This window comes from Amphichorda felina, assembly GCF_050947745.1.
Source record: "Amphichorda felina strain 45539 chromosome Unknown scaffold_7, whole genome shotgun sequence".
NCBI classification, from domain to species: Eukaryota; Fungi; Ascomycota; class Sordariomycetes; order Hypocreales; family Bionectriaceae; genus Amphichorda; species Amphichorda felina.
In genome coordinates, this window is record NW_028145043.1 from 1,535,339 (window position 1) to 1,559,706 (window position 24,368).

The 24,368-nt window shown below is 55.8% G+C and overlaps 11 protein-coding genes across 11 annotated transcripts; 4 read left to right on the forward strand and 7 right to left on the reverse strand.

Moving 5' to 3' along the window:
• Positions 1 to 81: 81 nt before the first annotated feature.
• SKI3 (SKI complex subunit tetratricopeptide repeat protein SKI3) lies at positions 82 to 4,416 on the forward strand (the record flags this gene model as incomplete). The annotated part of the gene is made up of 2 exons (XM_083196660.1): positions 82 to 197; positions 264 to 4,416. 2 exons carry the CDS (start codon positions 82 to 84, stop codon positions 4,414 to 4,416), a joined length of 4,269 nt encoding a protein of 1,422 aa, XP_083047868.1.
• A 99-nt stretch (positions 4,417 to 4,515) lies between these two features.
• ACO1O0_007288 (OB fold domain-containing protein) lies at positions 4,516 to 5,310 on the reverse strand (the record flags this gene model as incomplete). Its single annotated transcript, XM_083196661.1, has 1 exon — positions 4,516 to 5,310. The coding sequence occupies one exon, from the start codon at positions 5,308 to 5,310 to the stop codon at positions 4,516 to 4,518; it is 795 nt and encodes a 264-aa protein (XP_083047869.1).
• Positions 5,311 to 5,555: 245 nt separating this feature from the next.
• ACO1O0_007289 (Vps51/Vps67-domain-containing protein) lies at positions 5,556 to 6,514 on the forward strand (the record flags this gene model as incomplete). Its single annotated transcript, XM_083196662.1, has 2 exons — positions 5,556 to 6,014; positions 6,110 to 6,514. 2 exons carry the CDS (start codon positions 5,556 to 5,558, stop codon positions 6,512 to 6,514), a joined length of 864 nt encoding a protein of 287 aa, XP_083047870.1.
• Positions 6,515 to 6,606: 92 nt separating this feature from the next.
• ACO1O0_007290 (GTP cyclohydrolase 1 type 2/Nif3) lies at positions 6,607 to 7,630 on the reverse strand (the record flags this gene model as incomplete). Its single annotated transcript, XM_083196663.1, has 3 exons — positions 6,607 to 7,268; positions 7,317 to 7,486; positions 7,545 to 7,630. 3 exons carry the CDS (start codon positions 7,628 to 7,630, stop codon positions 6,607 to 6,609), a joined length of 918 nt encoding a protein of 305 aa, XP_083047871.1.
• Positions 7,631 to 8,089: 459 nt separating this feature from the next.
• Positions 8,090 to 8,514, forward strand: ACO1O0_007291 (bola protein; the record flags this gene model as incomplete). Its single annotated transcript, XM_083196664.1, has 2 exons — positions 8,090 to 8,174; positions 8,285 to 8,514. 2 exons carry the CDS (start codon positions 8,090 to 8,092, stop codon positions 8,512 to 8,514), a joined length of 315 nt encoding a protein of 104 aa, XP_083047872.1.
• A 299-nt stretch (positions 8,515 to 8,813) lies between these two features.
• APL2 (adaptin N terminal region-domain-containing protein) lies at positions 8,814 to 11,299 on the reverse strand (the record flags this gene model as incomplete). The annotated part of the gene is made up of 5 exons (XM_083196665.1): positions 8,814 to 9,470; positions 9,529 to 9,705; positions 9,758 to 10,326; positions 10,380 to 11,017; positions 11,070 to 11,299. 5 exons carry the CDS (start codon positions 11,297 to 11,299, stop codon positions 8,814 to 8,816), a joined length of 2,271 nt encoding a protein of 756 aa, XP_083047873.1.
• Positions 11,300 to 12,223: 924 nt separating this feature from the next.
• Positions 12,224 to 14,943, reverse strand: ACO1O0_007293 (ATP-dependent DNA ligase; the record flags this gene model as incomplete). The annotated part of the gene is made up of 3 exons (XM_083196666.1): positions 12,224 to 13,840; positions 13,892 to 14,193; positions 14,412 to 14,943. 3 exons carry the CDS (start codon positions 14,941 to 14,943, stop codon positions 12,224 to 12,226), a joined length of 2,451 nt encoding a protein of 816 aa, XP_083047874.1.
• A 357-nt stretch (positions 14,944 to 15,300) lies between these two features.
• Positions 15,301 to 16,219, forward strand: ACO1O0_007294 (armadillo-type protein; the record flags this gene model as incomplete). Its single annotated transcript, XM_083196667.1, has 2 exons — positions 15,301 to 15,464; positions 15,679 to 16,219. The coding sequence occupies 2 exons, from the start codon at positions 15,301 to 15,303 to the stop codon at positions 16,217 to 16,219; spliced, it is 705 nt and encodes a 234-aa protein (XP_083047875.1).
• Positions 16,220 to 16,414: 195 nt separating this feature from the next.
• On the reverse strand, positions 16,415 to 17,697 carry ACO1O0_007295 (small subunit rRNA maturation protein TSR4; the record flags this gene model as incomplete). Its single annotated transcript, XM_083196668.1, has 2 exons — positions 16,415 to 17,515; positions 17,575 to 17,697. The coding sequence occupies 2 exons, from the start codon at positions 17,695 to 17,697 to the stop codon at positions 16,415 to 16,417; spliced, it is 1,224 nt and encodes a 407-aa protein (XP_083047876.1).
• A 265-nt stretch (positions 17,698 to 17,962) lies between these two features.
• On the reverse strand, positions 17,963 to 19,886 carry CCT6 (chaperonin-containing T-complex subunit CCT6 domain-containing protein; the record flags this gene model as incomplete). Its single annotated transcript, XM_083196669.1, has 6 exons — positions 17,963 to 18,207; positions 18,264 to 19,263; positions 19,321 to 19,557; positions 19,621 to 19,642; positions 19,697 to 19,791; positions 19,845 to 19,886. The coding sequence occupies 6 exons, from the start codon at positions 19,884 to 19,886 to the stop codon at positions 17,963 to 17,965; spliced, it is 1,641 nt and encodes a 546-aa protein (XP_083047877.1).
• Positions 19,887 to 20,346: 460 nt separating this feature from the next.
• On the reverse strand, positions 20,347 to 24,034 carry ACO1O0_007297 (uncharacterized protein; the record flags this gene model as incomplete). Its single annotated transcript, XM_083196670.1, has 3 exons — positions 20,347 to 22,331; positions 22,478 to 23,701; positions 23,863 to 24,034. The coding sequence occupies 3 exons, from the start codon at positions 24,032 to 24,034 to the stop codon at positions 20,347 to 20,349; spliced, it is 3,381 nt and encodes a 1,126-aa protein (XP_083047878.1).
• Positions 24,035 to 24,368: the final 334 nt, after the last annotated feature.

A 24,368-nucleotide genomic window follows, 5' to 3' on the forward strand; every position in this document is an offset into this window, starting at 1 on the left:
ATAGTCGCACAGTTGCAGCTCCCCCACCACCCAAGACAAAGTCCAGGCGACTCGCGAGCCATCTGCCATCCGCCAGTCACCATGTCTACCAAGTCGATGCTCCGGGCTATTAACGATGCCGTGAAACAGCAAAAGTATGACGATGCCATCGAAAAAGCCCAGGCCCTTCTTGACAAGGACCCCAAAAGCTATCAAGGGTAAGTTGCCCTGTCTGGGGCTGACCCCGCGATTGATTGAACGCAGAAACTGATGTCGCCTCACAGCCACATTTTCCTCGCCTTCGCCCAGGACAAGAAGAACAACTTCGAGGAATCGGAGAAGGAGTATTGTGCCGCAGCCGCCCTGCGACCTCAGGACGCGCAAGCATGGCAAGGCCTAGTCAAGCTCTGCGAGAAACAGGGTGCCAAGAGACTTGGCCCCTACCAAGAGGCTGTCGTGAATCTTGCACGCATCTTCCACGATGCCGATGACATGTACAAGTCCCAGGTTGTCGTTGACAAATTCATCGACCACGTCCGCGCCCACGGAGATAAGCTGCAGTACGCAGATGCCCTCTGGATCCGGCTGCCGGAGAGTCCCCTTTACCCGATTCTGGAAGGCCGGTTTCCTGCCCCGGGCCACACTTACGAAAGGATAGCGACCATTCTTGAGGACTTCGAAAAGAAACGGGTAAACATGCTCATTGGTGAGCGCCGGACTAGGCTCGGAGCAAAGCTCAGCGACGTTACTCTAGAGGTCAAGCGAGAAGTCTACGCCCAAAGCAAGCTGGAGCACATCTACCGGCAACTCATCAACTGGACGAATGATGACGATATCCGTCGGAAATACGAGGAGAAGCTCCTCCACTACTGCTTCGAGCGCCTCCTAGCTACGCCACCTGGACCAACAAAGGATCAAGAGAGAGAAAAGGTCCTCGGTCTAGCCAACGACATGGTCGCCATCAACCACCCCTACAAGCTTGCATGGGATATTGCAGTAGACTGGCAGGATCATAAGGAGATTGCAGGATGGGATGCCGACGTTCTCAGAGGCTACTGTACCCACTTCCCCGACAGCGACCTCTATAAGGTCATTACGGCGTTCCTCACGAGCAACATTTCACCATTTCCGAAACCGGATGAGGGAAAAGAGAAGAGTCGAAAGTCGTCCATGGCGAGAGCTTCCGACGACAGCGAAGATGATGACGATGATGGCGGAGTTCCTACATATGTCGTCCCCCTGACAGACGAGGACCGCCTAGTCATGCTGACCGAGGGCGTCAGCACCATGGACTCGACATTCGGCTATAGAATAGCTGGCCAATTTTTCCTTCATGTTGGGGAATACGAGACCACGGTGGAATTCATGCGCAAGGCCCGAGAGCATCTGGTCAAAGAGAGAAAAAAGACTGGCATGGCGTTCAGAAACACGGAAGATTCTTATCTTCTCAGCCTTGGTACATCTCTCGTTTATTATCAGTCACCCAGACATCACGCAGAGGCCAAATCTCTGTTTGACAATGTGCTGGGCCACGATGCCACGTCGACTCCAGCCCTGATAGGTGTCGGTCTCATCTACGAAGAAGAGGAAGACTACGACCAAGCTATCGATTTTCTTTCGAGGGCCTTACAGCGTGACGCGACAAACATTCGTGTGAGATCAGAGGCTGCTTGGGTAAAGGCACACAAGGGGGACTGGGAAGCTGCAAAGGGCGAGCTTCAAGAATGTGTCGATCTTCTCGGCGAAAAGGACGCTCCTAAAGATCTTCTCGCAGACACACTATATCGCCTCGGTTGTTGCTTGTGGAATATTGATCCTAGTCGTCAAGCACGCAAGCAGCGGAAGGGTGAAGCAGCATACGCATACTGGCTTGCTGCACTCAACAGCAACTTGAACCATGCACCAACGTATACAAGTCTTGGTGTATACTATGCTGACTATGCCAAGGATAGGAAGAGGGCGCGACGCTGCTTTCAGAAGGCATTAGAGCTCTCAGCAGCAGAGGTGATCGCCGCAGAACGGCTGGCACGAATATTTGCTGACGACGGAGACTGGGATCGGGTGGAACTTGTGGCCCAGAGAATAGTTGACTCTGGCAAAGTGAAACCTCCACCCGGGTCGAAAAGAAAGGGGATCAGCTGGCCCTTTGCCGCTCTAGGTGTGGCTGAGCTGAACAAGCAGGACTTTCACAAATCTATCGTCTCATTTCAGTCGGCTTTGAGGCTATCTCCCAACGACTACCATTCCTGGGTTGGTCTTGGTGAGAGCTACCACAGCTCTGGCCGATACGTTGCGGCCACGAAGGCTATCCTCAACGCCCAAAAACTAGAAGAGGATTCCGAAACGGACATTTCTGGGGACACATGGTTCACCAAGTACATGCTTGCTAATATCAAGCGGGAGCTAGGCGAATTTGACGAAGCCATCGCCCTTTACCAAGCTGTCATGGAAACCAGGCCTGAAGAGGAGGGTGTCATCATTGCCCTCTTGCAAACAATGGTTGATAATGCCTTGACATCGGTCGAGAAGGGTCTCTTTGGGAAATCAGCTCAGCTGGCTGCCGATACCATTGCCCTCGCGGCCACCACAGAGGGCGCAGTGCTGGAGACTTTCAATTTCTGGAAGACAGTTGGAGACGCCTGCTCTATCTTTGTATCCGTTCAAAGCCGCATGGGAGAATTCCCGGTAGAGCAGGTTCAGTCCTTACTAGGCAAAATCCCCACTGAAGCTGCCGAGACTCTCAGCGCCGTTGATAGAGTAACAATCGATAATGCAGCCGAGGAAAGCGCTTCTCTAAAGGATACGCCTCTCGGTTCGGATATTACTCGCTGCATTCACGCGATGATCCTATGCTTCAAGCAAGCCATACATACCTCCGCGCTTGATCGACATGCCCAGGCAGTTGGTTACTTCAACTTAGGCTGGGCAGAGCAGCGAGCTCACGCATGCTTGCCTCCTGACTCGAGGAAGAAGGCCACCAACTATATCAAAGCGGCCGTCCGTGCCTTCAAGCGAGCAATTGAGCTTGAAGCGGGGAACTCGGAATTCTGGAATGCACTGGGTGTCGTCACAAGCGAGATCAACCCGACTGTCTCTCAGCATGCCCTTGTGCGAAGTTTACACCTCAATGAGCGAAGCCCGGTAGCCTGGACAAATCTCGGGACACTTGCACTGCTGTCAGGCGATATGAAATTAGCCACCGAGTCTTTCACAAGAGCGCAGTCTACTGATCCCGACTATGCACACGCCTGGTTAGGTCAAGGTTTTGTAGCGTTGATGTATGGGGATTCCAAGGAGGCCCGAGGCCTCTTCACACATGCTATGGAAATTGCTGAAGCTTCCTCCGTCCCCACTCGTCGGCATTACTCTTCTTCTATGTTCGACCATATACTCACTGCGCCCGCTGGTCTCACAGTTTCGTCTCTTATTCAGCCTCTCTTCGCTTCGAATCAAATCCGGAGTATGCAGCCCGGAGACCTGGCTTTTGGTCATCTCTCCACGCTACTCCAAGAACGAACGAACGATAGTCCCCGGGCAGTGGAGATCCTGGAGGCGCTTTGTTCGAAAATTGAAGCAGAGTATGAGGAGAAGGAGTTGCCTGAACTGCTTGCACGCTTCACGCTAGCAACGACGGATCTTGCAAGAGCGTATCTGGCTACCGGGTCGTATGAGAAGGCAACAGAGCGTGGAGAAATGGCGCTCAGCCTGAGCAGCGACGAGGCGGATAGCGAGCTGTCAAGTGAACAGCGCAAGAAGGCTAGACTTTCGGCTCATCTGACTGTCGGGCTCGCACAGTACTACTTGAATGAGTTCGAAGAGGCTCTGAAGAGTTTCGAGGCGGCATTGGAAGAGTCCGATAACAATCCGGATGCAACATGCCTCCTCACACAGGTTCTCTGGGCTCAAGGCACGGAGGCTGCCAGAGACAGGGCCCGCGCTGCACTGTTTGAGGTTATTGAGAAACAGCCAGATCATGTACAGAGCGTACTACTGTTGGGTGTCATTGCCCTGCTAGACAACGATGAGGACAGCCTCGAGGCTGTGGTTGAGGAGCTGCAAGGTCTGCGGACGAACGAAAAGGTCACAACAAGCGAGCAGTCGCACATCAGCGAGGTCCTCAAAACGATTGCAGCTCTAGGACCAGGAAGCACAGAGGAGGACATGATAAACCAGGTGCAGAACGATGTCATGTTGTACCCGTATCTGCCACATGGATGGTCTTCTCTTGCAGCGGCAACAGGTGATGAGCACGCCGCACAGATGGGCCTCAGGGTTGCCACCAGGGGCATACCACCACGGGGCACATTGGATGGAGAGGATCTTGCCAAAGCGTATGCTGGGACCGGAAAAGCTAGAGACGCACAGAAGGCCGTGTTTTTAGCGCCATGGGAGCAGAGCAGCTGGAAGGCATTGGAGGTCGCGACTGTGGGACTATAGCCATGACCGGGTATGATGTGATAAGACAGAATGCCACATAGAATAGAGGGGGTTACATGATGAACGAGATGTTGTTGGTATATAGGTGTAAATGGAATATTAAAGGGGTATCATGTCATGCCGACCCAAACTCCACATCATCCTTTTCGCCGTTTCGCACCGGGGACGATCGCTACCCACAGCCTCTCTGAGCCTGGCTAATCTCCCCTCCATCCATGCCTTCTGCCACGCCTCAATCTTGCCTCCGAGGAAGACGCATGAATCAGGTGTTAGGAGCACAGTCCCCCTCGCCACGGCCGTGCCAGCCTTGAGCAGCAGCTTCTCGCCCATGCACGTCTTCCCGATGCCTATCCTGTCCATGCGGCGCATCTCCAGCGCAAACATGCGCTTCCCATTGCGATCCTGCAGGGTGAGCCTGTGAGTGGCATTCTTGCCCGCCGTGGCCGTGGCTGCCGCCCTGCGCTGCGTGGTCGTCTGCGTCTGTGAGCCCTCGTTTGCGCCAGCGATGCCGTCGTCGTCCTCGGCCGTGACCCTCACGACCTCGCGACCCCGCGTGCGCTCGCCCCTCTCGACGGCCTCGAGCTCCTCGACCTGCTCCCACACGCTGAGGCTCAGGTTCTCGACGTCGACGACCTGGACGTGGACGTCGCGCGGTAGGCGGGCGTCCTTGGCATGGGCGTCCCCAATGTCCAGGGGGAGGGAGGCAGCTGATGAGTCGAGAAGGCTGCTAGATGTAAGGTCGCAGGCGAGGAGGCGCGCCTTGGCTGTGGCAACGAGCGAGGGAAGTGGTGGTGGGGGGTTGCGTGAGGTGGTGAGTGAGGTCAGGAGGGATGGCGAGGGCACTGGGAAGGATTGGGAGAGAATGGCAGCCCGGAGCTGGCTGGATAGGTCCATTGAGTTTCTCGGGAGTAGATTATGTGAATTCGAATGAAATATTGCAGTTGTGACTTGCAAGTTACGTCGAGTAAGTTTTTGGTGGATGTAAGTTCAAGATGCAGGGTCCAAATCTAGATACTTCGACACCCGCCATTGGCCTGTGTGCATCGTGTCAACCTCGACTCCAAACTACAAACCTCCAACATCAACCACCGACTTCCACCTCCTCCACCTCCTTCGAATCCCCAACCATCCCATCCGCCATGTCAACAATCGCATCTCCTCGCGAGCCCTCCCTCCGCCGCACACCCAACTCTTCCGCCCGCCCCTCCATCGACAGCCACCGCTCGGCCGTCACCTCCCCGATCAACACCCAGAATCCCACCCTACCACCACCACAGCCTCCAGCGCAGGGAGGGCCTGGCAAGCGCTCCAACCGCGCCGCCCTCCGCGAGTACTACAACCTGCGTGCCGCCGGTGCCGCCGCCGCCCCCCCGCGCATCGAGCTACCCGAGTCCGAGGTGCCCCCAAGCGACATCGACGCGACCGACTTCGATGCCGACGAGTACATCAACCGCGTCGTCGCCGAGAGCAGCCTCGAGGAGCTGCTGCGGCTGTACACGCGCATCCTGGGCGAGGTGCGCGCCCTCGACGCCGAGAAGAAGGCCCTCGTCTACGACAACTACAGCAAGCTCATCACCGCGACCGAGACCATCCGCAAGGTAAGCCTGGACCTAGCCAGCTAGCTCTATCTCTCTCTCTTTCTCTCTAGCGGCTGTGGCCATCGTTTATTTTTACTGAAACAAAAGATATATAGATGCGGGCAAGCATGGACCCCCTGAACCCCATGGCCTCGACGCTCGACCCGGCCATTGCGCAGATCTACAGCCAGGCATCCTCCATCCGGGAGACGCTCCGCGAATCCATACCGCCGCCGGACTCGGAGGAGGGCAGGCGGCACGAGGCGGAGCAGCGCAAGAGGCGCACGCAGGAGCTGGCCGCCGAGCTCCTAGCCACGCCCAGGAGGCTGCGGGCGCTGGTGGGGGAGGGCAAGGCGAACGAGGCGCGGAGGCAGTGGGAGACGCCGCGCAGGCTACTCACCGCGTGGAAGGAGAGGGGCGTTGGCGGGGAGGACGTGCAGGAGTGCATTGAAGCCGGGGATGCGGCACTCCGGCCGGCCGAGGAGGCCGGGTCGGCGAGGGCCTCCAAGGATGGACGGTAGATTAGGGGGACTTGTTTTCAAGCGAGGCGTTTGATACCCGGGTCGTTCCAAGACTCAAACACACAACAATAATAACCATTCAAATTTTGGGTCTATAGCTCATTTACATCCAAGATGACAAACGGGTCCTTATCGTACTCGCTCAGCACCACCTCAGCCTCGGGCACGCTCGCCCTCAGCTCCTCCTGCAGCCTCGGCCGCAGCACCTCGCGCAGGTACGCCCTCTCCGAGTTGCTGTGGAAGACAGTCACGACGGTGCGGCCCTGCTGGATGGCGCGCAGGGCCGAGTGGTGGCTCGTCTCGCCCGTGACGATCAGGTCGACGTCGGCCTTCTTGAGCACGTCGTAGCCGCTGCCTGCGCAGACGCCGAAGCTCTTGACGCGCGTCTTGCGGACGTCGGCGCCCACGGGGCTGGCCACCATGACGTGCCGCAGGCCACCGAGCCGGGCCGCCAGGCGGTGGATGATGTCGACGAGGAGCACACCGTCGTCCTCGCCCTGGAAGTGGCCGATGGCACCGTAGCCAGCGGGGGAGTGACTCTCAGGGGCGGTGGAGCAGGGGATGGCGAAGGAGCGGTCCGACTTGTGAGGGCCCGAAATGACGTCGGCGAGCCAGGTGTTAAGGCCCTGGGGCGCGGCGTCAACAGCCGTGTGCGGGCAGTAGACGGCAATGCCGGCGCGAGCGAGGTGGATGAGGGTGGCTTGCTGGGCGTCGTTGTAGGTGATGCTCTTGAGACCGGAGAAGATGAAGGGGTCTGCTCAATTTAGATCTGTCCGTCGATAGGAGGGCCCGGAAGACTCACGATAGCTCACAATGACGCTGGCGCCCTGCCCGGTGGCGTCGACGGCGACCTGGAAGGTGAGATCGTTGGTGACAAGGACTACCGGCTCACGCCTCTTGACGTCTATGTCCGTGTTTCCCAGCAGGAGACCGACATTGTCCCAGCTCCGGTCTGCAAGCTCTTCCGGGTACCTACATCGAAGTCAAGGTAAGCAACAAGGTCTCTCGCTAGAGGGACGGGAGGCCTTACAGTGTCTTCATCGCGTCTACAACGACCTTGGTGAAGCCCGAAGGCTCAACCTGCCATGCGCCCCAAGCTCCCACGCCATCATCCATGCTGGGTGACAGTTCTTGAGATAATCTATCTGGAGGAGTAGGAAGAGTCGTGGGAGAGTCAAAGGGCTGGTGAGGGTTGCGGTAGGACGAACACACTCTCGTTGCTCGAAGCGATTGAGCTCCAAATTTGAAGATGGATGGCCTTGAGCACGGTATGGGGCTTGCTAGGAGACCTCGGGCGACACGTCCCAGATTTCTCATCGCACCGCTGTCAATACAGAGCTCTGCAAGCTGCGTGCATCAGTGACGCATCACTGTGCTTCAGCGGCCTGGCAGTTGCAAGCTTCAGCTCCAGTTAGTCTGACCAGGAATGAGCTCATACCGTGCCAGCACAGTATCTGCGTGACTGTCCCGCCTAGCTAATCTAATCAATCGCATCAACGCTTACAATTAGCCTTCCACCCATTCCCACCTCTCTCTCTCTCTCTCTGCGACACCCGCCCACATCCCCCCAGCAAGATGGCTCAGATAACAGACGCCAGCTTGCGCGACACAATCACCGAGCGCCTCCAGGCCACCCACGTCGAGGTCACCGACATGTCCGGTACGCAAATGCCCACCACTGACTGACTGCCCCACTACCCCTCCAAAGCAGCAACAACTCCCGAATCTCCATAGCCAGATAGTACTGACAGTTCCCGTCCCCCTCTCTAGGTGGCTGCGGCCAGGCCTTCACGTCGCTCATCATCTCCCCGCAGTTCCAGGGCCTCAACTCGCTCAAGCGCCACCGCCTCGTCAACGCGGCTCTCAAGGACGAGATTGCCAGCATCCACGCCTGGACCGCGAAGTGCAAGACTCCCGACGAGTGGCAGCGCGACAAGGCCACGGATGCGCCGCCGCTGGATGGCACCGTGGGTGGTCATGTCGAGGGGACGAGGGCGTAGGGCACTGTCGAGATTATAGAGCAAGGGAGGGCATATTAACTATGTGCGAAGAGAATCGTTGCCGGCGTAAAGGACTTGACGGGAGCAATACCATTTCTGGACATCGACAGAAGAGTGCTGGCAGATACCATGAACAAGGTTTTTTTGTGGCTGGATATTATTAGACTTCAGTGGGATTTATTCAAAGTGCACACGACTCGGTTCCCTCTGGAGGATAATCAATACGCCTTTTGCGGCTCTTTATCAACTATAGTCATTTCAATATTTCCTCCCGTACTCCTAACACAACTTGCCGGCATCTAAAGCAATCCCAAGAGATCATCGCTGTCCTTCTTCTGCCCCTGCTTCCCCTGCTGGCCCTGCTGCCCACTTCCCCCATCGGCATTCTGCAACTGCATCGCCGCCGGCAGAGGCTCCCCAGCCTGCTGCCCACCAAAGTTCAATCCCTCAAACCCACTCATCAGGTCGTTCATGCCACCTCCTGAGGAGCTTGCCTGAGGTGCGGAGGCGCCGTTAGACGGAGGCGGCGCATCAAACATGCTCATCATATCCGCCATTCCACCGGAGGCGGCGCCCACGGCCGGGCTCGCTGTTCTGCTCGGCGTTGTGCTGGAGCTGTTCTGTTCATGCGATGCCGGCGCGGCACCATCAAAGTCGATATCCAAGAGGTTCTCAATGTTGTTCTGTGCTTGCCCACCAGGCGCACCATTAGCAGAGCCAGAGCCAGTAGCAACCGAGGCAGCGATTGGGTTTTCGGCGGCATTCTGGCGCTGTTCCTGGATGGCAGCGCGCTGGATCTCGTCGGCGCCAAAGCGGCCCTTGCCTACGAAGGACTCGGGCGGCTTGTGGTATACCGAGGCGAGCGTTGATAACTCTCCTAGGAGCTGTTCTAGAAGGGCGGGAGGGAGGCTGGTCATGGTGGTAGAAATGGTAGGCTTTTGAGAAAGGATAATGTTCTGGGGAAGCGGTCAGCTCGAGTTCCCATATAACCAAAAACCCTTTCGGTTGACCAACCTTAGCAACGTCGAGATCTCCCGACAGCAGACGCCAGTACACATATGCCCTGTCCCGGATATCTGGATTGTCATTTTCCGCAGTCGCGGACTGGAGTACTTTTTGCACGAGTCCTTGGGTGTTGTTAGGCTTCTTCAAGAACAGCTTGACGACGGCCGTCAAGATCTGTAGCTGCGTCTGGGGGGATATCGTCAGTGTACATCCGTGGCAGCGAGAGGGGCCAACTCACCTGTGCAAACTCTTCCATGAATCCCTCAACAAAGCTCTCCAGGATCTCATCAGCATTGTTAATCTTCTCCGCATACTCTCCGACAATCCAAATGAGCGAGGCGCGGGCATTGGGCTCGTCCAGCTCGTCGATGTACTGGCACAGCGTGGGAATAACGCCCTCGTAGCCGGGATACTTGCGCAGGATGTCCTTCACGACGACGACGACTTCCTGGACCACGTAGTTGACCTTAGTTGCTAGCAGCTCTTCCAGCGCCTGCACGCACTTGGCACTAGCACTCTCGATCTTAATGGCAACTTGCCCGATGGCCTTGACAGCCCTTCGCACAAAGTCCATGTCCACTTCCAGGGCGTACTCTGTCAGTTCTGCGAGGAGCTGCTCGTAGTTCTTCTCGTTTGCTATCCGGACCATAATCTCGAGCTTCTCGAGTTTGAGGTAAGGAGGATCGTTGTACTTGCAGAAAAACACCCGCATCTCCTTGCTCAGAATATCAGGCTTGGCCTGGAGCAGAAGATCAATGTTACGCAGGGCAACATACTGGACTTCGGGGGCCGAGGCGACAAGGGTTACTATGATCTATTAGCCAAGGAGGACATGCATCCATGAGAAAGAAACCACAAACCTAGAGGAGGGGCCATCTTCTTGAGATAGGATGTCACAATCTTAGGGTTGACCGATCTCATATGAGTAAATACCACCTTGACAGCAGCTAGCACCACGCTAGGGTTGACATGTTGGAACTGCGGCGCCACGCGCTCACAGATATGCTCCGCCTCCTTGACATCGGCTGCCGTATAGTCCGCCAGAGTGGTTAGGATCGTAACCCGACCCCATTCGGTGCACTCGTTCAGGGCCATGAGCAACTTCTTGAGGGTCGCGGGGGTGACGACGAGAGCTCTAGTCTCGGGAGCAGTCTCGGTGATCTCAGACAGGGCCTGCACTGAGTTGGCCACCACCATGGGGTTAGGGTCGCCAATCAGCTCCTGAAGAGACTCCAAGAAGCCGTTCTCGATGCACATGGCGGGATTGAGGTCGAAGAGCTTGGCAACACAGATGGCAGCCGTCTTGCGCACGTACGGCGACTCGTCGCGCAGCGTTTTTCGAAGCGGCTCCTCCATGTAGTCAACCATCTTGTCCACCCTAATGCATCCCATCGTTCGGATCGCCAGTGCTCGTATCAGGGGGTTGGGATCTTCCGAGTCTTGAACAAACGTGTTGACGGCGAGGATACACAGGTCGGGGTGGGACTTGGCATAGTTCCTATCTGGGATCAGCAAACCGTACTATGTATCTGGGCTTTCAGCATACGAACATTAGATATAGGTATACCAGCTTCTTCTGGTCTAGATCGCCCGTCGCAATGTTCTTGAGGACGTCGGGGAACAGGGCAGAGACGTCCTTGCCCAGAGTCATGGCCATGATAGTCTTCTGGATAGACTCCTTGCGCTCGTAGGCATACTGGGAGACCAGGCCCGCCCGGAGCTCAAAGGTCTCGCCCTTGCGAGGCACCTGAAAGGCGCCCCGGATGCGATTTACCGCCATCGTCGAGGGGTTCGGGAACGGTGGAGGGGCACCGGGACGCAGGCGGTACAGGTACAAACGGGGTGGGTGAGGTGAGTGGTAATCGTGAGAATGGCAGTCGATCCGGCGCCGCTCAACGGACCATTTGGCGTATCGCGTGTCGTTGATATCCCGTGGTCGTGTGCTGCCGAATCGTGCGGTGGGCTGGCAGAGGACAGTTCCAGGATTGTTCAATGCACCCCGGTGGCCACAAGCACCCAGAGCTGAGATGATGGTGGTTGCAGCGGGTGTCTCCAGCCAGCAGCTCCCCCTTTAGCTCCAAATTTCTGCCTGATTGCCGCACCACACGGCGTAGCCGCAAGCACTAACAATTTCCCTCAAGCCTTAATTAGTCAAAACGCCAGCCACTGGGGATCTTGGTCTTTGAATCATCTGGTCAGCTCAACCTCGACTTTCAGCCTTTTAAGTTGCCAAACACTTTCCTACAGGGCGTTTCAAAGCAGTATGAGGGACTGCAAGTGAGCTTGTACGGAGCTTTTTTAGAGCAGTGCAGGGCGAAGCGCTCACTCTCCCCGAAGCATGGTACTACTTCAGGCGCCGACGTCATCACATTCTAGGCTCTGACATTTACCTCTAGGCAAACTTCCCAAATCTCCGTCGCCTCTTTATCGAGGCCAGGACAGATGCTGAGGAGCGTGAGGTCTCCAGGAGGGCCGTGAGCGAGACCTTTTGTGTGATAAGCGGACCCATCGCTAACCCCATGGTGCAGTTCTACAACGCCGTCCTCTTCATGGGTTCAGTGGCTGTCTTTAGCCTCCTTGCACAGAAATTGAATGCAGGCAAATAATCCAGTCGAAACAATCAATAATATTCATAAATCTTCGACTTTGAAAGCCATCGTCAATTCCACGCGCTACAGATGGACTCGCTATCACGTTATGCGTGTCATTCATCCTCCTCCTCCTCTACCCCAGTGGGACCCTGCTTTCCCTCATTCGCCGTTGACATCTTTGCCTCCTGCTTACGCCACAAGGCAGCAAGAAACTCGTTCGTGCTCGCCTCATCAATGCTCTTATCCTCTCGTTTCTTCAGGAAGCGAGGGAACCGTAAACTCAGGCCTCTTTCGTCGCTGACCAAACCGATGGCAGCCGTGTAGGTTGGGCTCAAGGTAATGTCGGCAAATGCCATCTCCCAGACTTCCTGAGGCTCGAACCACACATCCGGATTAGGGCCCTGGTAGTCGATAAAACTAGGCTTCTGCATCCTGGTGTTCTTCGGCTCGCCGCTCTCCACCCCGTCATCGTAGAATTCCTTGTTGGCTTTGTAAAAGGTATCGGTGAAGCCTGAAATGCACTTGCAGACTACTTCAAGTGATCCCGTCTCCTCATTACGCACGGCCAGAAGAATAGGAGACCACCATTTAGATTTCCGTCCCTGGCCATGCCATCCGGCGACGGGAATCATATCGAGGGTGTCGAAACTGGAATGGTAGTCTTTCTTGACTTTGAGCCACGAATCAAGGCGTTTGTCAGGCTCGTACGTAGCCAGAAGTGGCTTCCTCCTTGACTTGGCCCTCTTCTCGTCCTCATCAGTCCCGCCATTTCTATTCCTCTTTCCCTTGGCTTTCGGCTTCTCCCTTGAAGTAGATGCTTTATCTGCAGCATCTAGTTCGACCGCTTCCCCCTCGCTGGCGTATGGGACGGAGGTAAGATTGTCCAAGATTTTAACCATAATACCCTCACATTTGGCCTCTACTGCCGACTTAAAGAAATCGAGAACAGCATCCGAGTCGCCAGATGTAGCATCCATGCTCTTTACCCAGGTGAAATAATGAGGTACCTCGACGAAGAGAGATCGAAGCAACTCCCTCCGCTCCCGAAACGACCGATCCAACAGCGATTGACCGTTGAGATACATGAGGTCAAAGGAGAACAAGCATACATCAATCGCAATGCTTCCAATAACAACATCTTTGCGTGCACGGTTAGCCAGAGTCTGGAAATTTTTGAGCTCTCCCGTTTCGCGATCCACGGCGACCACTTCGCCTTCCATGATGAAACTTTCAACCCCATCGCCCCTGATCTTGGGTACCAATTCGACCAGATCTGGATACTTGTCTGTCATCAGCTCCAAGTGACGGGAAAAGATGGAAACTTTGCCATTCTCGTCGCAGTGAACCTGAGCTCTTTGCCCGTCGTATTTGAACTCGCACGCAAAATCTCGCCCTTGAAGCTTGGTGAGCATCTCAGACAGATCTCGTGTGATACTACCCAGCATAGGCCGCAGTGGGATATGGAGTGTGATGCCACATCGAATGAGGAGCTCTTCCGAAATCCCAATCTCAAGAAGCACCGGGATGAGGTCGTTATAGTTCGGTCGCCTTGCAAAACATGCCTTGACGATTTCTTCTGACTTGCTCCATATTTCTGCCAGCTCCTCCTTTTTCAGCTTGGACAGCTCCGAAGGTGACCTTAGAGAAAACTCCGCATTTGGTGGTCTTGATAGTAGGAAAGCCTTGGACAACGCAATCAACATGGTGGTTTTGACGGCTCCGATGCGAAGCTGGATGTCGTTAGCAAGTGACTAAACAAACATGACAAAAATTTCACGTACATGTTGGCAGAGCGTCCTAACAATGAAACGGCTCTCCTCGCCTCCTCTCGCATCCTGCAGGAGTCTATCCACTAGGCGCTGTTTGGCCTCGCCGCTGCCTTGGCCCTGGCTGTTGGCGATCTTGACTAGGCTTTGGTACACGCCCTTAATCGTGAGTGGCTTTGGCTTTTTCAAAGTAAAACGCTGCTTTTTCTTCGCTTCAAACGCCACATCTCCGGCATCTCCAAATTTATCGTAGATGGCCTTCAGGGATCTGTTATCCAAACCGCACGCCTGCTTCAAAGCCTTGGAGATTGCCGAGCCTCCCAACCCGAGTTCGAGTGATATATATGGCGGAGAGATTGCATTTGTCGTCAACCAAACCTATCCGGAATCAGACTGGTACGGACCAAACGAGGCCAAAATCCACTTACAGCAGGCAGAAGACTAGACGGGTCCCCCTCGATGAGAACTCTCAGGCAATTGACCAGTGTGTCTACAATTTTGATACGACTTGTAGTGGCACATATGATGACAAAACATCTCGTCAGGAGCGCATACGTCGCATTCCCTCCCTCCGATCCCCAAAGCTCCTGTAATTGACCCACATATTTCGACGGATCAAATGTGAGAGGAGATTCATCAAATGGTATAGTTGAGGTCACAGAGTCTTCAGACATCCCGGCCGACTGAAGAGCCAGGGTCTTGGGGCCCTTGTCCTCTGGACGTTCGGCCGTAACGTTTGGGGTCTGAGAGTTCTTGGTCTCATCTGGGACTCTGTCTTTGGTAGATTGGCCATTTGGATCTTCAACTTTCGGAGTCGATGAATCTGATTCATCCGCTTGCCACCTCTCGGTTGCAGATTCTTGATTCCATTCATCCTGAAGCTTCCGGGCTAACTCCTCATCAGTGAGCTCCGACGTAGGCCGACTTGGTGCTTCAACTGCTGATAATGTACTTTCTGCGGAAGCATTTTCCCTCTGTTTCCTGAAGAAGTACTCCAGCCCCTTTACTGGTGCAGTTGATGTCTTGGAGTCATTGTTGAGCTTCCTCTTTTTGGCCGGGCTCGACATGCTTAACGGCTGTTGGGTTCGGATGTCATAGCATCTGAGATTATAGACCCTATGTGTCCAGGGCTTTAGAAACGGAAAACAAATGCATTAGGGTATCAAACACTACGATGTCGAAGGAACACGAACACCAAGTAGCTTCACGCGAACCTCAATGACGCTGCCTGAACACGAGCACACGTGACCTCCAATTTGAGACAAGCTGCGAAGCCGGCGCGGAAGATTGGGCACTCCGTCTCCCCCACGCTAAGCCCCTCTGGCGCCCACAACCACACAACATCCGTCGAAATCTTCCTCTGCCCCACCATCGCGAACCTCCCCCTCGACATCCCCAGGTACCGCATCCGCAACACCGACATGATGAACGGCGAAGACCCGCCCGAGCGGCCCGAATACATCACCAGCATTATCAACGGCCTCGAACGCTACAACCCCGAGGCTGTTGGCTCTCTCGAGGGCTATCTGCAGGAGCAATGTGACCAGAAGTACTGCGACGCCAGCGCCAACCGGACACTGTTGAAGCTGTACGTTTCCCTAGCTTTCCGCTACGTTTATATTTGCCGTGCTATTCTTGTGATGACTGAAATGTCAACGTTTCCTATTACCTGACACGGGGTCTGAACCACCCTATCTCCATGAAGTCAGCTATTAGCTCTGTCTGACATGCCGATGCCCACACCATCACCTTAACCATCTTCTGCGTACCCAAGACGCTAACCAGGCTCGCGCCCGCCACAGGTACCAGCTCAACCCCGACCGTCTCAAGGATGAGGTCGTCACCAACATCCTCGTCAAGGCCATGACCCAGTTTCCCTCGGCCCAGTTCCCGCTCGCCCTGCACCTCATCAACCCGTCGGCCGCCAACTCGGGCGAGCTGCACGAGGCCGTGAGCAAGCTGCGCACGCTCAACTCGCAGCTCGAGGGCGCCCAGTACGCGCGCTTCTGGGAGACGCTCGACGGCGACGACCTCTGCGCTGACCTCATCGCCGACATCTCCGGCTTCGAGGACATGATCCGCCACCGCATCGCCCTGCTCGTGTCGCAGGCCTTCCGCGAGATCAAGCTTAGCCACCTCGAGGCGTGGCTCGGGCTTAGCGAGGATGCCACCAAGACTTTTGTCGAGGAGGTGGCCGGCTGGTCCGTCGATGCCGAGGGCAACGTCAAGATTCCGTCCAACCCGGAGAACGAGGCAAAGAAGGCCGAGATCCGCGAGGATGTCAACTTCGATCAGTTCTCGAGGGTGATTCGGCGGTCTTGGGAGGATGTTATCTCGGCGTGAGATGGATGCAAACGAGTTGGGATATAGTCACGACGCAATGAGCCGCGGAAGGACTGGCATATGGGGTTAAAAACCGGCGTTAACTGGGCATATGTGTCATTGAGAGCGGTATCAGATTTCAGTAGAGGGATGATATCCAGATCTTTTGAAAGTCTGGAGCGCTAAATCGTTGGAATTCGTACGTGAGGTCTATCATCATCTGGTAACAAGCTCCTCCCACTGAACTCCTGTCCACTCCTCCAAGTAGCCAGCCTGTCCCACCTCCGTCCCCCTCAGTACACAGTCCTTCTCACACACACCAACAATAATAGTTACCCATTCCATTCCCTCCAGGCTCAAGTCACCCTCTTCCAGCTCCGCAATGGCATGCGGCGTCATCTGCACCTCAAACGTCCTCCTCGCGCCACAGTTGGCACACCCAGGCATGCCGCCCCCGGACGACAGCTTCTTCCCGACGGCGTCCACCTTGGAGCACAGCAGCGGCGTGCCACCAAACTCGTAGCGGATGACCTGCTCCGGGTTCTGCGACAGCCGGTCCGCGAACTTCTGGAAGGCGGCATCCATGGTGGACTCGAACGCCTCGCGGTCCAGGGCCGAGGGCTCCTCGGCTTCGGCAGTCTCGATGCGGGCGTTGTCGGGGAGCTTGGCGGGGGTGGTGTCAAGGGTCTCGTAGTCTGCATCACAGAGGTAGAGCGTAGGGTACGGCTCCGGCTGGGCCTTAGTCTCGGGCCAGGGCTCGGCCGGCGGCGGCGGCGCGGGGGGCGGTGTGTTGAGGGCGAGCGTCTCGGCAAAGGTCTTGGTGAGGGAAGATGTGGACTTTTCAGTGGCGACAGGTTTCGCAGGTGGAGGAGACGGGGCTTCCTTCTGCGAAGAAGAGCTGAAAGGGTTCGCAGGGCTCGATGAAGAGCCGAAGGGGTTTGCGCCGCCGCCCGAGAAGGGGTTCACAGCAGCGGAGCCTCCTCCGAAACTCTTTGCGCCAAACAGCGCCTCTCCCAAACCAGGGCCCTTGTCCTCTTCCTTGGGCGCCTCGTCCTGCTTCGTCTCCTCCTTTTTTTCTTCCTCGACTGCTTTGCTTGCCTCCTCTTTCCACACCCTAACTCCTCTCAGCGCCCGAATCGTCCCGTCTCTGCGGCGGCATGTCGACCTGCGGCACCCAAAGATGTATATCCGCCGCTCGTGTCCGGGGAATCGCTCAGGTAGCTCTCCATTTAGCTGCAGTAGCAGAGCCATCATATCCTTGCAGACTTTGCATCGTGCAAGGGCGGCTGTGGGTGGCTTCTCAGCCTCCAGCCATTCCTTTTCCCTGCGTGTTAGTTGCAACAGTACCATGGTTGGGATTCTGTCCGAGAACATACCGGGCGCCCACCTAGGTGGCTTATTGTCTCCTCGCCCTCTTCCGCCTCTTTCGAGGCATAGCCTAGGAGAACGTTCGTCTCCTCGAATTCTCCCTCAGAGGAGTCCGAATCGTAGGAAGCCATGGTCGCAAAGAAGTATACGATAAGGCACGAGTAGTGATCTGGTGATGGTGGGGTCAAGATTTTTTTCCTGGCGGCGAGGGACTGCCGATGCGGGGCTTAGCGCACTTACGCCAACTGCATCAGGGACCGCCAGGCACGGCAACAGGCCCTAGAGCTCACACATATGACATGCAAGTTCACATCAGGATTGTAGGGTTTTCAATGATTATGTCTCCAGCTTGAGTTGACTCCGTTTTTGTCTAACCCCCGTCTATGAGACTCCTTTTTACATGTGATCATCAGGGCCATCCATTCCCGGGCCAGGTCCGCCAGCCCTGCCCATCTGTCGAGCCTTCAGCAGCTCATCACACAGGAGCAGGTTCGAGGCAATGCTCGAGCTGGAAGCGACGCAGTTCCTCAGCACGCGGAATGAGTCGAAGACACCCGCCAGCTCGGGGTCCATGGGCTCGCCGGTCTCGAGATCCAGGCCAACGATATCGCCGTCGGCGTGCTCGTCTTGCAGCGCGGCCACTGAGAATTATGTTAGTCGAATGAGAGTCTGGGGACGAGAAACGGGGTCTACTCACGAGCATCCTGGACATCATGGCCGGCATTGGCAGCCAGAGTCTTGGGAATAATGAGGAGAGCATCAGCGAAGGCTTCCACTCCCCACTTAGCCTTACCCTTGACCTTCTTGGCAAAGGCATCGCTCTTCAGGTGTGCGGCGCAGGCAACCTGGAAAGCGCCAGCTCCGGGAACGACACTCTGGTCGACAATCATATTGTAGACACTCCTCAGGCCATCCCGCACGGCATCCGTGACCTGCGCAATGGTGTGCTGATTGGGGCCCTTGATCATCAACGTCACCGACTTGGGGTCCTTGACATCCTCCACGAACGTGAACTTCTCCTCGCCCAGCGTCTGCTCGTAGACCAGGCCAGCCCAGCCGAGATCAGCCTCAGTCAGCTCCTCAACACTGTTCTGGGCGATACCGCCGCAAATCAGCTGCAGGCGCTCCATGTTTCTCCTCTTGGCCCGGCGGAGGGCCAGGATGCCGTTCTTCGCGAGGACATCAAGAGAGAGCGGGTCGATACCCTTCTGGTTGATGATGACAAAGTTCTTCTTGCCGTCGGTTCCGCAAAGCTCCTTCTTCAGATCCACAATCTTCTTGAGCTTGGCGTCGATGAAGCGGCGCTCGCTCTCCACCAGCTTCTCACGTTGCTCGGCGCTGGAGTAGAAGAAGCCCGAGTTGATCTCGGTCTTCTCGTACTCAAGGCTGACATTCATGGTGAGGATGTAGCAGTTCTCTAGCCTCTTGGGCATGTCGGGGTGACGGGCGCCGTGGTCCAGGGCCAGACCGCGGATCAGCTGAGTGTCAGAAGCTGAACGGTGCTGCATCTTCATAATCTCCACCATGTGCAAGTCGGGCTTCGCGGGCGCCTGGTAGATGGCCAGGACAGCGTCGACAATGTCGGGCGTCAGCTTAGCGGCCAGAGTCGAGTTGAGCTTGGTCGCAAGGGATGTCCGAGCGACATTGAGGAGAAGGTCGCGGTCGACCTCCTTCTCAAGCTTGAACTCGTCAAGGAACTAATACTTGAGTCAGCGTTGCCGCAGCCTATTCAAGTAAAATCATTCATCTCTCACCTTCAAAGCCTCCACCTTGGCAATCTCGAAGCCATCAGTGATGATTCGGGGGTGCAGACCCTCGGAGATATAACGGTCGGCCTGCTTGAGCAGCTCTCCCACCAACAGCACCACAGATGTCGTTCCGTCACCGCAAATGTCGTCCTGGGCGGTCGCAGCTCTCGCGATCATGACAGCCGTCGGGTTCTGGATCTGCATCTCTCGCAGGAGGACGTTTCCATCCTTGGTAAGCTTGATCTGTTGGTAATGTGGTGAGCAGGGCGGTCGCAATCGGAGGGGCACGGATCGTTATATATGTACCTGGCCAGAGCCGTCAACAAGCCTAGAAATATTGTCAGTAAGCTTAATTTCAATCCATGCATGTGTGGTTGCTCACATCTTGATGGTGCCCATAGGGCCCAGGTTGGACTTGAGGACATCCTGCAGCCCCTCGCCCGCACTGATATTGATCTTGAGAGCTTCGCCCCTCCTCTGCGACCGGTTAGCCTGGCAGCCCCGCTAAAAATGGCCATGGGAAGACATACTCGGGACTCAGCCTTGGGGTTGAGAAGCTGGGCGGCAGACATCTTGGCAGCTTGCGATTATCGTTTCGACAATTACGTGTGCCGCAGCTTGACTCGGTGTGGATGGTGATGGCACGGGCTCGTTCCAGCGTCGCTAGCAAGGAGGTGGTGGGCAAAGTGGGCTGCCACTTTTTTCTGCCTGGACGTCGAAGGCGGTGTGTGGATCCCGCACCCAAGGAGCCCCAGACTGGGTGACGAAAATGTCCCCTCTTTCTGTCGCCCAGTGCCAGTGAATGCTGGGCTGCTACGTATAGCATGTCGTAGCCTCAAGGACTTCAATGGGTCCTTGACTATATTACACCTACGTATATATATACGGCGCTAGATTTATGGAGATATTCTAACCGGCAGTATGTAGAGTCAAGGATATTATTATTCAGTCACTATTTATTTTCGTGATTTATCCTCGCAAAATACAGGATTTACCTAGTTACATTGCTCGTTCCAACCATGTCATCAGTCATCAACCCTCCTTACACTCCATACGATGCGTTTTCCAATCTTTCTTCTGGCACTCGGCAGAGCAGTACTTGGCCTCGCGGCACCTCTGGCACCTCTTCAGTGCCTCTCCATCCGCCGCCCTCGCCTTGCCACACATCTGGCAGCGATCCTCAGCCGCCGCCGGTCCAAACGTTGATGCATCTGCCACCTCCTCCACAAACGGCACCGCAAAAGTCGGGCTGATGGCCACACGGACCGCATTCGGCGCGGCCTTGTCCCACTCTGGTAGACCGACAAAGCCTCTCGGAAGCTTGCCGTTGCCGCACGAGCAGAGCAGCTGCTTGCCGTCCTCCACGCTTAGGGGCACCGTAGCCCCCTTCTTCTTGTACTCGCAGCCGGCACGGTGGGACCAGGTACGGCACCGCTCTACCAGCGATGGCAGGGCCTTCTTCCAGAGCGCGAGCTCGGCGTCGTCGACGGATATGGAGCTGCACTCGAGGGAGCGGAGCATCAGGAGGAAGTCCTCCATCCTGCCCGACGTGATGAGATCAATGGTTAAGGGTATGGCCGCCGCGTCCAGCACCACAGAGGCAGTATCGCCATCCAGTCTAATCGCCGATACAAGGAAAAGCATGTGTATACCACCTCTGTCAGGATGGTTGATGGCGAATAATCCCGTCTGCCCGCCTTGCAAGCCAGATGCCAGCATGAACATGGTGAAGACGGACTCCTTGAAGTTGACCCTTGGATCGTCGGATATCCCAGACGGGTCGCGGCCATCGCGCCTGGCCTTCTCGCGTTTTGAGAAGTGCAAGGATACGAGTGTCGTGAGCCACTTCATGTCCTTCTTCTTTTCAGTGTCGAGAATGGGTAGGTTATCCAGGTTGATATGCGGGGCGTTGAGCGCCGTTGGCAGTCCAGAGGAGGCGAGCGTCGTAGGGAAGACGAAGTCCGCGAGGCATTCCGACGACACCGGGTCGGCCAGGGGAGCAATCACCTCGATATAACCAGAGGTCCGAGCAATACGGGTCCTGGTTCCTTCCTTTGTAACGGGGACTGGGAACCGGAGGCTGTACGAAAGAACATCCTTGCCAAAAACAACGTCGATAATGAAAGGGTTCGTCTGTCTCAGTTCGATGCCGGTAGTCTTGTCTTTAAGTAGCTTTCTCCCCTTTTCCGAGATGATGTCAAGATGCCCCGTCAGAGTGCCGATATGGGATTCGGAGGCTGGGATATCAGCAATCATCTTCGTCTTTGTGTCACCGTGGGGTCCCTCGGTCACGTCCTTTAGCGATCGTATACCGCCACAGTACACAGGGTAATCGACTTGCCCGGGAAGCAACCTGGAAACATAGATCTTGGACTCCTCCAAGACTCCAGTCTCAAAAAGACACATGTCACGGTCAAGAACCGACATGTACATCATCATGTTCTGCGCCGTCGGTGTCACGTACAGGCCCACCAGTGTCTTCTTTGGCTCAACCTGGAGCGACGCAGCAGGGGCATAGAAAGAAGCCACCAGAGGCGAGGATCCCTCCCAGCCGAGATGATCCTGTTCAATTCTAAGCTGGAGATCATCGGAATTCCTCGAGCCCGTAGTATTAATATTGCCAAATGTAATGTGGACATCCCCGTACATGTTGTGCCATTGGCTGGACGCGCCTGGGCCCGACTTGACTGAGCCGACGAGGGTTGGCGCTGCCATCTCGGCCTCCCTCGATCCCGTGTACAGGTGAAGAATTGTTTCGCGCGGGATGAGGACCGTCACGGCCAACACTGGCGGGATATTCACCCATCCTTTGAGGACACCAGTCTCAGGCCGCTGACTAGCATGGTTGAGCACCCATGGCTCTGCCACCACACCAAGCATGTAAAGATGAGCGCAGAGCTCCTGGATGTAGTTGCTCGACATGCCCAAATTGCGGTCTATAGCAATCTTGTCCAGCAGTTCCCTACACACAACTTCCCAGTCTGTCATCACGCGATGCTTGACAAACTGAAGCAGGACTGCAAAGCTGCCCCGGTGAAAGTTGCAGTAAGCCCTTCTCCTCGTATCCATACGCTGGAACGACTCGTCCAAACGCTCCCCCTTGAACATGTCCAGATAGACCCCGAACAGGACCCGTGATATAGTTGGGGTTCAATGTGAAGACTGCCACGGCCGTCGAGCTGCCCGGAGAACTGGTCATCCCGCTTCCAGGCTAGCCGCGAGTGAATCTGCGACTCGGAAATACTGCCGCTCTTGGCCATGAGACCGAGGAAGACTTCGTCAGCATGGGATTCGGCTTTGGCATTAGTCCAGAACTGGACGGGGGAGACGCCGAGAAGGAGCGACATGGTCGCCGCGTGCCCGCACAGCAGATTCCCAAAAGCTTCTCGCTGCGAGCCCTCCCTCTTGATTAGCATCTCCGTGTAGACGGTAGCCCAGGGTTTTTCCTTCAAGAGCGGCGCGGTGGCGACGAGTATGTTGAGGGGACCAACATGGTCAGAAAGGTTCGACGTGTCGATCATATCGAATGCCATTGGCGCCTTCTTGCCTTTTCCATACGCACCCCCGTCCAGTTTCAGAGGCTTGACATCAAATTGCCGCCTGAACAAGTTGGCGCACTGGCTATCGGACAAGGTGGCATGTTGTAGAGTGTGGCAGAACGAGAAGACATCTGAGACGATGAACCGCACCACGCTTCCCTTGGCAAGGAGATTTCGAAGGGCAGCAACCCACTCAGAGAACTGCACCTTCGCAGCAGCAGCCGCCTTGAAGCCGCTCTGCACATCCTTAGGCTTCAACGGTGACCCGTCCGCCAGGGGAGCATACGCGGTAGCCAGGTGAAACCCGAGAACAGGATCCGTTCCATAGTGAAGCACCTCGCTAGAAGACACGAGGCCTGCAAACATGGGGTTCGGCAAGCTAACCCCCTCGGCCTTGGGCGTGACGGTCCCGTCCTTCCAGTACTGGCCGTGGGCATCCGGCAGCTCCATTTTGGACTGGAGCGACAGCGGGGCCGCAGAGCGCATCCCCGTTAGGTTCATGTTACCCCCGCCCATAACCATATCGTAGATGGTCCTCGTCTTCTTGATGCTGTCGGCGAACTGCTCGCGGCGGTCATGCGAGGATCCGTTGCGGGCGGAAGAGGCGACGAGCTGGCACACGCGGCGGACATCGGCGAGTGTGTCCGCGTCACAGAACCTCAGCGTCTTTCCATATTTGCTGTCACTCCATGATTCGAGCGTGGCGAGCAGGGGCCCAAGCTTCTCGGCCTGTTTTCTGATGATGGCTGAGGTAGGGGTATCGAGGTAGAGGTGGTAGTAGATGTCCCACAGCGAGGCGGCGGAGGCCTCGTTGTCAATAATGAGGGTCAAGAGGAGTACATTGCGTCCTAATGGAGAGTTAGAAAGAGGGCTCAGGTTCCACGGCAGGGCAGCCCACCTATAATCTTTTCATCGATATCGCAGCATGTAAAATCCAGATTCCGCAAGGCTGCGAGGAACAAGAGTTAGCAACAATGTAAGATACAACAGTCTCGGCGTGTCCACATACGGAGATTCTTCTCTATATAGGCGGTATAGAGAATATTGCGCAGGTCGCCGCATCCAAGCGACAGTAAAGAGGCATCCTCGCCGTGAGGGACGCTGCGAGTGAGGCTCGTGGCTGGTGTGTTCCCAGCGGCGTACAGCCACCAGAAGCGGTGGGCGACGGTGGGTATGAGCATCCCGAGAGTTGAGTTTCTTATGGGCTTGGGTTCAGTTGGGTAGCATCTTTTTTTAGAAGCTGAGGTTTAGGTAGATGAGATCCATTGGTTGGAGTGAGGTGCACGATCTGCCTGTGTTGGGCGGTGAATTCCACTGTCACAGGGAATCGATTGATTGATGGCAGAGGATACGGATACTTACATAGCAAACAGTCCACTGAACACCAACACCATGCAGAAAGAAACTCCCGAGCACATACAATTTTTTTCACTTCTTGGGGAAAGATTCCAAAGACTAAAGACTGAGTGACTGATCAATTATTCGTTCTACCACCTCACTTGGACCAGCAGAGAA